A 15,268-nucleotide genomic window follows, 5' to 3' on the forward strand; every position below is an offset into this window, starting at 1 on the left:
GTTGCGGGAGCTTTTGTTCAAGTACTAGTGCCTGAGAGCAAAGCATCGTAAACTTCCTGTCCTGAGTGTAAATACATCTTCACAGGAGCAGAAGGGCAGATAAGAAATTTCTCTTCCACACTTTTTCAAGAGGGAAAAATAACAGGGCGGTGGAGGAGAAATGGTGAAGTTAGAGTAGCTGAAAGAATCCTTTGCAGTGAGCTTAGAAGCCCTGCAAAAGCAAGATGACTTCCTCCTCCTGTGGAGCATCTAAACTGTGCTGGAGCACAAGGATTTCAAACTATAATGCATTTCTGCAGGGAAATGTCCACCAGACTAACTAGCTGTGACAATAGATAGTATCATAGATGCCAGCATTAGCAAATGCTACTGCACGTGCATGAAATCAAGTTCTTAAGTACTTGTAACTCACTGTATTTTTTGTTTGTTTATAGCTTTTTAAACCATGAAAGGGCCTAATCATCAGTAGGGAGGAACCATCCTGAATGTTTTAAATTGTATAGTTCAGCTATATTTGAGTGAGGTGAGCAGAAAAGCATCTAAACATTTAAGTAGGACAATTGCCTTTTCTTTCACCTTTCCATAACTCAAAAACGATTGAATTTATTTTACTAGACTTTCAAAAAATAAATGTAAAAGAAAAAACCTGGGCTGAGACCAAGAACAGAAAACATTTGCCTTAAAGAGTATTTTTCAGATAGTTATGAACAAGTGAAAAGAGGATTATAAAGCAAATCTCAACTTAACTTTAATTCTAGCAAGTGCTACCAGTTCTGCTATAATAATTTGAGGATACTTTGGTTTTTTTGGGGTAATAACTGTATCCTGGACTGAATGACCACCGTTTTTATACAGCATCCTTCTGGGGGAGGGATAGCTCAGTGGTTTGAGCATTGGTCTGCTAAACCCCAGGTTGTGAGTTCAATCCTGCAGGGGGCCATTTAGGGATCTGGGGCAAAAATCTGTCTGGGGATTGGTCCTGCTTTGAGCAGGAGATTGGACTAGATGACCTCCTGAGGTCCCTTTCGACCCTGATACTCTATGTTTCTATGCTTTAAATGATTTCGTAACTGTACTATCGGACTCACTGACAAGTCTTTCAGTCTGGGTACACCAGCTGGATCCTCAGCTTGCAGTAAATCAGCACAGCTCAGTAGAAGTCACTGTAGCTGTGTTTATTTACACCAACTCAGGATCTGGTTCATTACGATGATTATAGCAGGAGCAGAATTGACATCTGTAGTTCAGATTTCTATTTTAATCCTGTTTTCATTCTCTGATAACTTTGCAAAGGTTTCAGATTGAAATTTTGCAGTATTGGTCTCTGCCCAAAGTTGATTTAAAAAAATTAATTGGGCGAGAACCAGTTGGGCTGCTTGAGAATGGAAATAATACACTTTTCCTATCGTATATATTTTTAACGACTTATTTTAGAACAGCTCTACTGCTGAAATGACTGGTTGTGGAAAACTGAAATTTGACAGTCTGATAATTCCTCCTTGAGGAGAAACGGTGTTTCTGGTATTGGAGGAAATTGGTTTTGATTTGACCAAATTATCTGGCTTTGAAAATCACGTACCAAGCACATGCAGTAGATTTTTTTAGCTGAGTGAAATGCATTGATACAGATTTGGTGAAGTCAGAAACTTTACAGAGATGATTTGGGGGTGGGTATTGTTTTGGCTTTCATTCATTAAACTGTTTTGACTTACACAAACAGGGAAAGTATATTTTTTCTGTTTAAATAATTATAACTTTTCTGCACATGTATAACTCAGAAACGGCTGAACTTTAAAATTTCATAGGTGGCTTGTTTCTTGCTAAGTTTGAAATTACAGTAACAAATTATTAAAAATTGCTTTTGTGCATGCATAGTTCTCAGTTTTCATTAGGTTTATGTATGTTGTTAACTGTGGACTCCAGAATGATGTGTTGCAGAATTCCACTGTGTCACAGCTAGTGACGGAATGGTGTCATGTCAAATCTATACAATTTGTGATGAAATACAGTTGTAGGACTTTGTAGTTCCATAGATGACTTTGTGTATTTCTAATCAGGTGCTTCAGTTTACTGCAGTGTGCAAACTTTATTACATATTTTATTATTTTTAAAATAATTACAAATATATATAAATATCTTCTTTCCTATCAGTCAGAAAGACTTTGACAAAGTCCCATACCAAAGGCTCTTGAGTGAAGTAAGCAGTTATGGGAGAAGAGGGAAGATCCTCTCATGGATCAGTAACTGGTTAAAAGACAGGAAACAAAGGATAGGAATAGATAGTCAGTTTTCACAGTGGAGAGAGGTAAATAGCTTGGTCCCCCAAGGATCTGTACTGGGACCAGTGCTGTTCAACATATTCATAAAGGATCTGGAAAAGAGGGTAAACAGTGAGGTGGCAAAGTTTGCAGACGATACAAAATTACTCTAGATAGTTAAGTCCAAAGGTGACTTGCTAAGAGCTACAAAGGGATTTCACTAAACTGGATGACTGGGTAACAAAATAGCAGATGAAATTCAGTGTTGGTAAGTGCAAAGTAATGCAAATTGGGAAACATAATCCAAACTATACATACAAAATGATGGGATCTAAATTAGCTGTTACCTCTCAAGAAAGAGATCTTGGAGTCATCATGGATAGTTCTCTGAAGACATCTGCTCAGTGTGAAACAGCAGTCAAAAAGCTAACCATGTTAGGCGCCATTTAAAAAGGGTTAGGCAAATAAGACAGAAAATATCCTTATGTCGCTATACAAATCCATGGTATGCCCACATCTTGAATATTGCATGCAGCTCTGGTTGCCCCATCTCAAAAACAAACAAACAAACAACCTACTAGAATTGGAAAAGGTTCAGAGAATGGCAAAAAAATGATTAGGTGTATGAAACAGCTTCCATAAGGGAACAATTAAAAAGACTGGGAGTGTTCAGCTTAGAAAAGAGACGGCTAAGGGGGATCTGATAGAGGCTATAAAATCATGACTGGTGTGGAGAAAGTGAATAGGGAAGTGTTATTTACCACTTCATATAACACAAGAACTATGGGTCACCAAATGAAATTAATAGGCAACAGGTTTAAAACAAACACAAGGAAGTATTTCTTATCACAATGCACAGTCAACCTGTGGAATTTGTTGCCAGGGGATTTGTGTGGATGGCCAAAACTATAACTGGATTAAAAAAAGAATTAGTTAAGTTCATGGAGGATAGGTCCATCAGTGGCTATTAGCCAAATGTCAGGGACACAACCCCATGCTCCAGGTGTCCCTAAACCTCTGACTGCAAGAGGCTGGGACTGGACCACAGGGGATGGATCACTCAGTAATTGCCCTGTTCTGTTCATTCCCTCTGAAGTATCTGGCACTGGCCACTGTCGGAAGACAGGACACTGAGCTAGATGGACCATTGGTCTGACCCGGCATGGCCGTTCTTATGTTTTTACATTAATCAATCACAATAAATAATAAAACAGAATTGGACAAATACAGGATTCACAGCCCTATATTTTTATTTATTTTTAAGAAAAAAACCCAAAGAAATTAAATGCAAAAAATGGTGTTAATGAATTAGGGTTACCACTTTAAATATCAAAAAAGCTATGAAATGCCACTGTTAAGGTTCGCATAGTAACAAACTTGCTTTCGTGGAACATGCAGAATATTTTGGATTATAATTGAAAATATAGGTTATGAAATATGGGACAATTCAATGTAGCTTTGTAAACCTAAGCATTTGCATTTCTTGAGTTTTTACAATTTTTTTCAGCTTGCAGCCTTACCCGTTGCATTCATGCAGGCCTTTGAATACAATCGTGGTTTGTGCTGTTTCTGGTCAGTGCTTTCTTTCCATGTGCGACATTAGTGACACTGGAACTGAAGGCTGCAGTGTAATGCTAACCAGTTGGAGAGGGAAATCCAAAGGCGTTTGTCCCATCTTTTGTACACGTCTTTCCCTCACTGGTCTCCTCCTCCATATTGCAGATAGCTGTGCTCTCTCTGTGAATTTGGAGGCATAAAGAGCTGGATTCACAAAAGAATGTAGATGCCTAACTGTTCCCTGAGTGACCTAAATCTCAGTGTTCACAAAAGCCCTGTAAGCAGGGGGACTGGACCAATTTGTAGAGTGGGGGAGCTGAGAGCCATTGAACCAAACTTAAACCCTGCATATGATGGAAACCACTTCAAGCCAGGGGATGCAGGAGCACCCCCAGCTCCCCAAGTTCCAGCACCTATGCCTGTAGGTGCCCAAGCTCACTCACTGCCTAAATTTTTGCAGTCAAAGTTCCCTAGGCACCTATGTTTCTGCCTCTGCACATATGTACTGCAGCCCCACACCAGGCACCCAGACACCTAAGCCCCAGAGTGATTCACAAAAAAATTGGCATCCTTCTACCGAACTCTACACAGAGACTTGTTGGAGCAGGGGGACTGGATCCTGGGTGAATGCTTTAACCACCAGGCTATAGAGTCATGCCTGTGTTTGCACTCTGTCTGGCCCAGTGACTCTTTCTGTATCCACAGGGGAACAGCTTCAGCAGGAGAGACTGAGGGATCATCCCACCTCGGTGCTTAGCGCATGCATGTGTGAGGTGGGAAACCCCAGTTTAAATCCCTTTTCAGCAGGCTGGTGGGGGAGGGGAGGGTTTGAATGTGGGGGGTCTCCCACATCCCAAGTGAGTGTTGTAACCACAGGGAGGTTCTCTTCCTCCTCCTCTGGCTTCTGCAAAAAACACCTTAGGCTCCTAACTCGACGAGATGGTTCACAGCTGAGCTAGAGGGGGCCTCCTCCAGCCTGGACATAACACAAACTTCCTAGGGGGTGGGCCTTAGGACATACACTGCTCTTTGGCAGCTCCCATTGGATAGCTTGGGCAGCTCAGTGTGCTGGCTCCGATGAATCCCATTCCTAGGGGCCTGACTCCATTCATTCATTGTACAGGGAGCCTGAGTGCCAAACGCAGGTTGGGTTTAGTGTGCGGGTGCCGGGTGGTCTGTCATACCCAGGAAGTCAGACTAGATCCGGTGGTCCCCTCTGACCTTAAACGCTATGACTCTAACTCAGGCTTCGGGAATCCCAGTGATTTTCTGGGCACCTAAAAGTCTGGCATTGCAACATTGAGCGTCGCAGTGCCTAAATCCCCTTGTGAATCTAGACCAGAGTATCCAGAAAAGTGACAGCATGGTATGGAGTTCTGCATCCCTTAGGGGGGCAGCATTAGCGCTACATTTTGTGTTCATATTTCTGTGTTTACAGCACTTGTCCAGACTCTAGGCACATCAGTGATTTCAACAAACATTCAATAGAAAATGTTGGATTTACATTTACAGATTCAGTTAATAACTCTTGGGCTGTTGAGCAAACTTCACTCAGCCTTCCTGACCATCCCAGCCACAGATCCACTGGGACTGTCTGCTCTCTCACCAACAGCTTGGCTGTCTCAGAAGCTTCCTTTTTTTAAAAAAAAGGGAAGGGGGCTTGCACTTTCCATTAGAGCAGGGATTCTCAAACTGGGGGTCGGGACTCCTCAGGGGATTTGTGAGGTTATAATGTGGGGGGTCGCGAGCTGTCAGCCTCCACTCCAAACCCCGCTTTGCCTCCAGCATTTACAATGGTGTTAAATATTTTAAAACGTGTTCTTAATTTATAGGAGGGGCCACACTCAGAGGCTTGCTATGTGAAAGGGGTCACCAGCACAAACGTTTGAGAATCACTGCACCAGGGTCACCAGCACAAACGTTTGAGAATCACTGCATTAGAGAACAGAGGTCCAGAGAGCCAAGGGGCCCTCGCAGAGAATGCCCTGCAAGCAGCTCATTCCGGTTTAAGCCAAGAGTGCTCCAGTTGGAGCACCTCTGCTGATCACTTCAGCGGTAACACCTGAGGGAGAAGAATAGCTTGAGCTGCAGCCAGCCCAAGGTTTGAAATCTGAGAGCTCTCTCCCACCTAGCGCACCAGATAGACAACCCTGAGTCAAGAGTGGCTATACGCACAGTGCTGCACGCAGCTGTGCCCTTGTAATGCTTAGTGAAGATGCTACCTATGCAGACGGGAGAACTTCTCCTATCGGCGTAAGTACTCCTCCTCCCCGCGATAGCGTTGTCTACACCAGGAGTTCGGTCAGTTCAACTGCATTACTCAGGGGTGTGGATTTACCCCTCCGTGATGTGGTTATACCAACAGAAGTCTGTAGCGTAGACCAGGGCTCACTGACAAAGGGACTTGTTGGGTTGTTACTTGTTGGGTTGTTTGGAGCTGGTTTCTAAGCCGCTGCCTTTCTGTGCTTGGCAGGAGGAAGTGACAGGTTGTAACATTTCCATTTAAAAAGCAGCCCATTGTAACGGGTCAGAAGAGAAATGCCCTTGTTCGGAAAAGGGCAAATGAAAGCAAATCTCGTGTTTCTGGACGGGAGGCCTTTCACGACCGAACGCCCCAAAACAGCTGCACTTTGAGAGAAAGACCTGGTCAAGCCTCAGTCCCCTTCCCCTCCTCCTGAAGCTCAGCCTTTCACAGCCTGCTTAATCTGGAGAGAGCCTTCAGACTGAGCCCTGCAAAGGTTCCCAGTGTGCTCCTCCCTCAGTGGGACCCCAGTACCACCGGGCCTGCTCTGCTGAGTTCAGAGCCGCAGATATCCCTGCAGTCGAGAGTTGGCATCCCCAGGGCCTGCTCTCTGCTCAATCTGCTGCGTGGCGTGTGTGTTAGAGAAAAAGGAGGAATTTGACTGGAAGATAGAGAATGAGGAGCCAGGAATTACAAAACTCCAGCCCCCCAGGGAAACCGTTGAAGACGCTGTGTGCTGTCAAACGTTTGACAGAATGTGCTGGCAAGTCTAAGTGCAGCTCTTTCTCTTTGCAGACACTGAAGCTGCCTCAGGTGAAGGAGCCTCACAAGGCAGTAAGTACGAACTTCTCTGTGTGTGTGTGAGGGGGGACTGGCGCACGGCGTGTGTGAGCGCATGGTGCAATGGCTGTGGGCATGTTCCGGGGCAGGTGTTTTACCTCGCAGCAGGTGAACATCTCTTTCCATTCTGTTGAGTGATACATCTAGCTCTCACTACAGTACTGGCATTGTGGAGTTTACATCTAGCTTGTCACTCTCCTCTCGTTGCCCTGAGTTTGTGTGTCCAAGATCTTTTATGTGATGTCGGCTACTTATGCAGATCAGAAGAGAGACGTGGAGGGGCTGTGTTCAGCATTGCAGTCAGTCATGTGACCATTCTCTAACTTTAAAAAAGCCGCAGGTGAGTTGGATTGGAAAGTGACAGACAGGGATGACATCATCCCCTTCGTGAGAGGCCTGTAGTCCCCTATGAATTAAAATGGTACCCATTAATGACAACAATCAATTGTCCAGACAGCCCCTGGGTCTTTGTTTCAATCATGCCGATCCCTGTATCTGTCCTGATCTCTTGTGCCAGTGTGGGAGATCCACTTTGCTAAGCTGCATTCACTGCACTTTTCCACAGCGTACCACAAGAGGGCAGCTTCCACTGTGCTAATGAGAAGCTGCGTTTGATGAGAGTTCTAAGAGCAGTGCAGGAAAGGTGCTTTCCTGTTTGTGGTAGATGCATAAAGCCAACCGAGCATCCCCTTTGTTCCCCTAGTGTTCTTATTTCTCTCGCTCGCTCCCCACATACATAGGGTATAACTTAGTTCTGTGAATGCAAATTTAACTCTATTGATTTACCCCAGTGCTTTGCTGCTGTGTGACCTCTCGGACAGTTCTGACATTTGGGGCGGTTTTGTCATGCACCCTTTTAAGCACCTTGAGTGGTGCCGAGCTTGTAGGGGGGCAAGGCCACAAGGAAATGGTGACATCTCAGTGTATCCTGAATTCCTCCTTCCTTCCATGCCCTCCCCAGTGCTCGGGCATGGTGTCATACGGGGATTGGATGACGATCACGTTGCACGGTCATTCGTGACCAGAGCAGTGAGCAGTATAAATTGACTCCTAGTTTGTAAAACGCTCTTCCTGACTGGGAACATACTCGGTGTTTCCAACTCTTAAGAATTTGTCAAGAGTCTTGAATTATTTAGTAAAAAGAAGAACAGGAGTACTTGTGGCACCTTAGAGACTAACAAATTTATTAGAGCATAAGCTTTCGTGGACTACAGCCCACTTCTTCGGATGCATATAGAATGGAACATATATTGAGGAGATATATATACACACATACAGAGAGCATAAACAGGTGGGAGTTGTCTTACCAACTCTGAGAGGCCAATTAATTAAGAGAAAAAAAAACTTTTGAAGTGATAATCAAGATAGCCCAGTACAGACAGTTTGATAAGAAGTGTGAGCATACTTACAAGGGGAGATAGAATCAATGTTTGTAATGGCTCAGCCATTCCCAGTCCTTATTCAAACCGGAGTTGATTGTGTCTAGTTCGCATATCAATTCCAGCTCAGCAGTCTCTCGTTGGAGTCTGTTTTTGAAGTTTTTCTGTTGTAATATAGCCACCCGCAGGTCTGTCACTGAATGACCAGACAGGTTAAAGTGTTCTCCCACTGGTTTTTGAGTATTTTGATTCCTGATGTCAGATTTGTGTCCATTAATTCTTTTGCGTAGAGACTGTCCGGTTTGGCCAATGTACATGGCAGAGGGGCATTGCTGGCACATGATGGCATATATCACATTGGTAGATGTGCAGATGAACGAGCCCCTGATGGTATGGCTGATGTGATTAGGTCCTATGATGATGTCACTTGAATAGATATGTGGACAGAGTTGGCATTGTGCTTTGTTGCAAGGATAGGTTCCTGGGTCAGTGTTTTTGTTCTGTGATGTGTGGTTGCTGGTGAGTATTTGCTTCAGGTTGGGGGGTTGTCTGTAAGCGAGGACAGGTCTGTCTCCCAAGATCTGTGAGAGTAAAGGATCATCTTTCAGGATAGGTTGTAGATCTCTGATGATGCGCTGGAGAGGTTTTAGTTGGGGGCTGAAGGTGACAGCTAGTGGTGTTCCGTTATTTCACCTGTTCATGCTCTCTGTATGTGTGTATATATATCTCCTCAATATATGTTCCATTCTATATGCATCCGAAGAAGTGGGCTGTAGTCCACGAAAGCTTATGCTCTAATAAATTTGTTAGTCTCTAAGGTGCCACAAGTACTCCTGTTCTTCTTTTTGCGGATACAGACTAACACGGCTGCTACTCTGAATTATTTAGTGTTTTTCTTAAAGCCACAGCTTATGGAGGCTTGTCATTCGGTGAGACTCTCAGCTTTCATTTAAAAAGAGAAGCAAGTTTCCAGCCATAGTAGTTGTAGAAAATCTCATGATTTTTTGAGGCCTCACTCGTGGTACTTGAACGCTTGAGGCTGCCGACACGGCACACTCCAGGGACCGGTATGGGTTCCTCAGACTTACTCTTCCCCTTTTGCTCCACTGAGTGACTCAGTGGTGTTATTTACCAGGTGTCTCCCTCTCCCTCTCCCTCTCCCATGCACAGTGGGCTCTTAGCTCAGTAATTCTTCTTTCATTCTTCAGTAGCTTCTCTGCAGCCTTCTGGTGCTTCCCTTTGTCCTGGGTGATCCCCCAGTGTCTTTCCAGCCTCTTATCCTTGTGCTGAATTCTGGCATGGAGAACAGCAGGCCCTGCTGCGTTTTGGCAACTCTCTCTTTTGTTTTGTTTTTTTAAATGTCACCGGTTTAGTTATTCAGCCACGTGACTTGGCCATCAGACCCTTCTGTGTTTCCTGCAGTGCTTCGGAAACTCCCGTTGCATGTTATGTGGGGAGGCTTTTATATGCCTCACTCATTGTGAATTAAAATCCCACATTTTTTATCTGTGAAGTCAGAGGACACAGGGTATAGGAAGGCAGGACACCTGATGACAGCGAGGGAAGGAAAACCAGAAACGAAGGAGAAACTGGAGGGTTTTAGTTGTATTAAATTATTTTGTGCTCCACATACAGTTTCCATTTGTCATGGAAACTATCTTCTCAGCTGAATATTACGCTGTTCAGCTGGGGCTGCTCTTGGTAAATTCTCATGGTTCTAATTTCCGATAAAACTTTCCTTCCTCTACCTCCTTGTTGCTATGATAAAGCTCCTCAGCTTTGTCATTTTCTCCCTTGTGGATGAATTGACGCCCTGAGCAATACTGGTCTTCCCTGGATTTTCTCCGTTTCCCTCTCAATGGCCTTCTTGTTTCCTTGTCAATCTGTTTGCTTCTTATTTATTTTAAGAACTTCTTATTTATCTTTCCTTCCTTGCTATTTTTGCTTTGCTTGCTGCTCCAGTCCCATCCCCCGTGACCCAATTTGGATCTTCCCTTCCTTTATATTAACAGGCTCTCTTATTGTTTAAATCTTCCTTTGCTATTTTTATCTCATTGGCTACTCTAGCCTTTTGGGTTTCCTTATTCGTTGATTCTCTAGACATGGCTCATCCTCTTCCTTCCCAGTGCCTCAAGATTTCAGGATGCAGGAAGCTGTTGTTTTCTCTCACTTGGTGAGAGCTTCCTGCTTTTCCCACAAGTACCCAACCTGCAGGAGTCTAGGGGTGCAATTCACCTTAATCTGTTCATGGGAACCCTCCTTTAGGCAGCCAGAGGGCTTGCAGTACCAGCTCAAATAACCACAGAGCAGCACCTCTCCCTCAAAAATGCCAACCCCGCCACATGGGGTGTCCCTTCCCTCCTGCTGTAAAGATTTTATTTGTGCTGATTATTTTTTGTGGTGACTCTCTGGAGCCAGTTGTTATTCATGCCAGCGAATTCCATGTGAAGTGTTCTCAGGAAGGGGACTTGAGTGAAATGCTCACTCTCAGCAGAGGACCCTGATGTGAACAGCCCACCCACCTAGGATCTGGTTTTGAGCTGTAGTTTGTCTGCTTGCTTTGTTGTGTTATCAGTATGGTAAATGAAGCTGTGAAGCAGTGTACCGCCCCTTGCTGTGCTGGGGAGATCGGAAGAACACTGGAGGAGGGAGTAATGGCAGTTCTCCATGGGAAGGCAAGGGATGGGATACAGCTGAAAACAGTTAGCCTGCCTGCAGTCAACCATAGGAAGAGAAGTACGTGTTTAGAACTCCCGCCTGGAAAGAGCTCTGAAGACTCCCTTGTGGGTGAAGTGGTTGGACTCTTTGGAGGACTACACCTCGCTCTGGGGTTCTAAGATCGACTAGTAATCTCTGGGACTGGCATGTCAACTGCCTGTTTTGACTCGGGTTCTCCTCTTAAAGGGACAAAGACCAAGGTTTTGAGGTGGAAGTGGTCTTGGGAAGGTCCTCCCTCCCAGGCTTCTGAGCAGAGTTCCCGGGGCAGAGAGGACAGTGTTGTTGGTGGGTCTCAGACTCAACAGGGTTAGTGTGTTAATAAAACCCTTGTTCAACTATTATATCATTCAACAATTAGGTTCTAGGAAAAAAAGTTTTAAAAAATTCTGTATTTCACAGTTCTTCATCACAGGTGGCACTGGTAGTGACCCTGGTATTCAGGTTACCTCATACTTTCCATTATACACATTCAGCAGAGAGACAGCCTTTGGGCTAGAGGAGTGCTTCCTCTTTGTCTATGAAATTCCATTCCTGTTCAGCTGAGTTGTAAACTGTTCATGATTCCCACTTCCCCTCTGCTGCTTTGCATTCCACAGGGAAACACTGGCACCCTGCAAGAGACCTGCAAATGAATGTCCCAAGAGCTGGGGTGTCACAAATGCTGACCAGGAGCCCCACGCACTGTACTGAGAACTGCTGGGAGCTGCTGAAGTAGCTGTAGGGATGGGGGAGAGGGCTGGGATAGGCTCCTTGCTCAGTGCCAGCCAAACCTATTACCTGGAACATGGCCCAGGGTCCTTTCCCCACTTTAGTGAGAAGGGAGTTGGACTGGGAAGCTGGGCTGGGCCAGGGCCTCTTCCATCAACCACACCCTGGACCCAGCACATGGTGCCATTGACTCTTCCTCATCTGAGAGACTAGTTTTCTGCTGCTAACAGCTAGTGTAGTTAAGTCCTGTAGCTTAGGTAGCAGCAGTCTGAACGCTGATGCTGCAAGCTGCCTGGTTCAGCTAAAGGTGCACGATGTGACGGTTGGTAAAGTTTTATGTAATTTTTTGTTTTTACCTTTTTTCCTTCCAGAAAAAACATAGGAGGAAATTACATACAAAACAACAATATTAAAAGGAAGTATATTTAGGTTGAAAAGTCAAGCACTTGAAAGTTAGCCAATGCCAGTTTTATGGTTGCCTAGGCAATCTTAATTCAATCCCCGTGTATGTCTGAATTATGGAACAGTCTTTAATTACATGCCCACGTACTGTGTTTTCCAAACCCTGCCTCATTTGGTGCACAAGATGGACACACAAGAGGGCAGAATTAAGGTTGCCCATGCAATCAAACGTAGTGTTTCCTTACTTTCAGCTGCTTATCTTTGCAAACTAAATAACAGTCATTGAATGTAGATTTTTAAAATGTAATATGGGATTAAATATGGCATTGCCTGTCTTTGTTAGAGAAAAAGAGAGTCAGTTATAGAGGGTCTTCAGTTGCTGAAGTCCTCTTCTGTTCCCTTTCATACAAAACAAGACTGTGACAAAGTTCCTCCTCTATCTTGATGGGTCCTGCGCTTATGGGTGGATTTTCTTGCCTCAGAGATTCACCATGTGGGTTGGGGAACAGCCCAGAGACCTTCCCCTCTGGAAGAACCCACAGTCCAGGTCAATTGGGAGGTTTGGGGGGAACCCGGGCCCGTCCTCTACTCCGGGTTCCAGCCCAGGGCCCTGTGGACGGCAGCTGTCTATAGTGCCTCCTGTAACAGCTGTATGACAGCTACAACTCCCTGGGCTACTTCCCCATGGCCTCCTCCAAACACCTTCCTTATTCTCACCACAGGACCTTCCTCCTGGTGTCTGATAATGCTTGTGCTCCTCAGTCCTCCAGCAGCACACCCTCCCACTCTCAGCTCCTTGCGCCTCTTGCTCCCAGCTCCTCACACTCGCACCACAAACTGAAGTGAGCTCCTTTTAAAACCCAGGTGCCTTGATTAGCCTGCCTTAATTGATTCTAGCAGCTTCTTCTTAATTGGCTCCAGGTGTCCTAATTTGCCTGCCTGCCTTAACTGGTTCTAGCAGGTTCCTGATTACTCTAGTGCAGCCCCTTCTCTGGTCACTCAGGGAACAGAAAACTACTCATCCAGTTACCAGTATATTTACCCTCTACCAGACTCATGTACCCCACTGGTCTGGGTCTGTCACATATCCCTCCCCCCTGCTCAACACCAAGGGGTTGGGCAGCTTGGGACGCCAGACAGTGCACACGTGACAAGCCATCAGCGTTGCCATGACGGCTCCCTGCTCTGTGTTGCACACGGAACTGGAAAGGTTGGAGGGATAAGAACCATCTGGTCACCCTTGTGTTCTTCTCCTTGTTCTGCTGCATCCATTGAAGAGGGGCATGGTCGGTCGCAAGGACAAATCTGTGCCCGAGCAGGTAGTAGCGCAATGTTTCCATGGCCCGTTTTACAGCGAGGCATTCTCTCTCCACCACTGTATATTTTTGTTCCCTTGGAAGGAGTTTCCAACTGAGGTATAGAATTGGGTGTTCCTCCTCCCCGACCATCTGTGATAGAACGGCCCCCAACCCTATTTCTGATGCATCCGTCTGCAGGATAAACTCCTTGGTAAAATCTGGGGCTATCAGTACGGGGTTACTGCAGAGGGCAGTCTGTAGGTCTGTGAATGCTCTCTCTGCTCCGTCAGACCATCTCACCAGATCAGGTCCACGGGCTTTCACTAGGTCTGTCAGGGGGCTTGCCCTTGTGGCAAAGTGGGGGATAAATCGTCGGTAATACCCCACCACACCTGGGAACGCCCGGACTTGTTTCTTGCGACTTGGTCGGGGCCAATTTTGGATGGCCTCTAACTTGTTCACTTGGGGTTTTACCAGACCTTTTCCCACAATGTAGCCAAGATATTTGACCTCTGTAAACCCTACAGCGCACTTGGCAGGGTTAGCTGTAAGGCCAGCTCGCCTGAAGGCATCGAGGACTGCCTCCACCTTCTCCAGGTGGGTTTCCGAGTCTGGGGTATGAATGACCACATCGTCCAAGTAGGCAGCAGCATAACTGTTATGCGGGCGTAATAGCTTGTCCATGAGGCGCTGGAAGGTAGCTGGGGCCCCATGTAGTCCAAAAGGGAGGACAGTATATTGAAAAAGACCCTCTGGTGTAGAGAATGCAGTCTTTTCCTTTGCGTCTTCCGCAAGGGGAATCTGCCAGTACCCCTTTGTCAAGTCTAGAGTAGTCAAGTACCGGGCATTACCCAGACGGTCCACTAGCTCATCTATGCGAGGTATGGGGATCATCATCGTCAAACTGGGATACTTTGTTTAGTCTTCGGAAGTCATTGCAAAATCTTGTGGTGCCATCAGGTTTGGGCACCAGCACGATTGGGCTGGACCATTGACTGGGATTCGTCGATGATTCCTAACGCCAGCATTTTTTTACTTCTGCTTTTATTTCCTCCCTTCTTGCCGCTGGCACCCGATAGGGCCTCATTGTTACTCTGGCCCCAGGGTTCATGACGATGTGGTGATATGTCTCGGTCGTTCGACCCGGTTTTGTCGAGAACGCATCTTGGTTCCGGAAGATCATCTCAGACACCTCATCGTTCTGGTCTGGTGTTAAATCGGGAGACACTCTCACCTCTTTGGAAGGCTTGTTTTCCTGGGTTAGGTCTTTTTGGACCATTGTGCATGTATCTTGGGCATGCCAGGGTTTCAGAAGGTTAACATGATAAATCTGTTCTTGTTCTCTGCATCCTGGCTGCCGCACCTTGTAGGTTACTTCCCCCCACGGGTTCAACCACCTCATAGGGCCCCTGCCATTGGGCCAGAAGCTTGCTTTCTGCCGTGGGTACCAACACCATCACCCGATCCCCTGGTTGGAACTGTCGCACTTTTGCCTGGCGATTGTAATGGGTTCGCTGGGCCTCCTGTGCCTTCTCCAAATGTTCCTGTACAATAGGGGTAACCCGGGCTATCCGGTCTCGCATCTGCATTACATGCTCTATTATATTTCTCCCCTCCTTGGGTTCCTCTTCCCAGATCTCTTTGGCGATATCTAGTATGCCACGGGGGTGATGCCCATATAATAACTCGAAGGGGGAAAACCCAGTTGAGGCCTGAGGTACCTCCCGGATAGCGAACATAATGTAGGGTAGTAGGGTGTCCCAATCCTTCCCGTCCCGACTTACCACCTTCCTTATCATACCCTTGAGGGTTCGGTTAAACCTTTCTACGAACCCATCAGTCTGCGGATGGTAGACTGAAGTTCTC

General features: G+C 45.9%; 1 protein-coding gene across 21 annotated transcripts in view; it reads left to right on the forward strand.

The window, feature by feature from the left end:
• The window catches only part of ZNF618 (zinc finger protein 618), a 279,775-nt gene that overhangs the window by 187,340 nt on the left and 77,167 nt on the right, over nt 1-15,268 (forward strand). For 17 of the 21 annotated variants that reach the window (XM_042843453.2, XM_008173821.4, XM_042843454.2 and 14 more), the window contains one exon: nt 6,853-6,891. The exons of the other annotated variants lie outside the window; for them this stretch is intronic. In XM_042843453.2, the coding sequence (XP_042699387.1) occupies nt 6,853-6,891 (39 nt within the window). The remainder of the gene's footprint in view (nt 1-6,852; nt 6,892-15,268) is intronic. 21 annotated transcript variants of the gene reach the window in all.

This window comes from Chrysemys picta, chromosome 18 (assembly GCF_011386835.1).
Source record: "Chrysemys picta bellii isolate R12L10 chromosome 18, ASM1138683v2, whole genome shotgun sequence".
Taxonomy (NCBI): domain Eukaryota; kingdom Metazoa; phylum Chordata; order Testudines; family Emydidae; genus Chrysemys; species Chrysemys picta.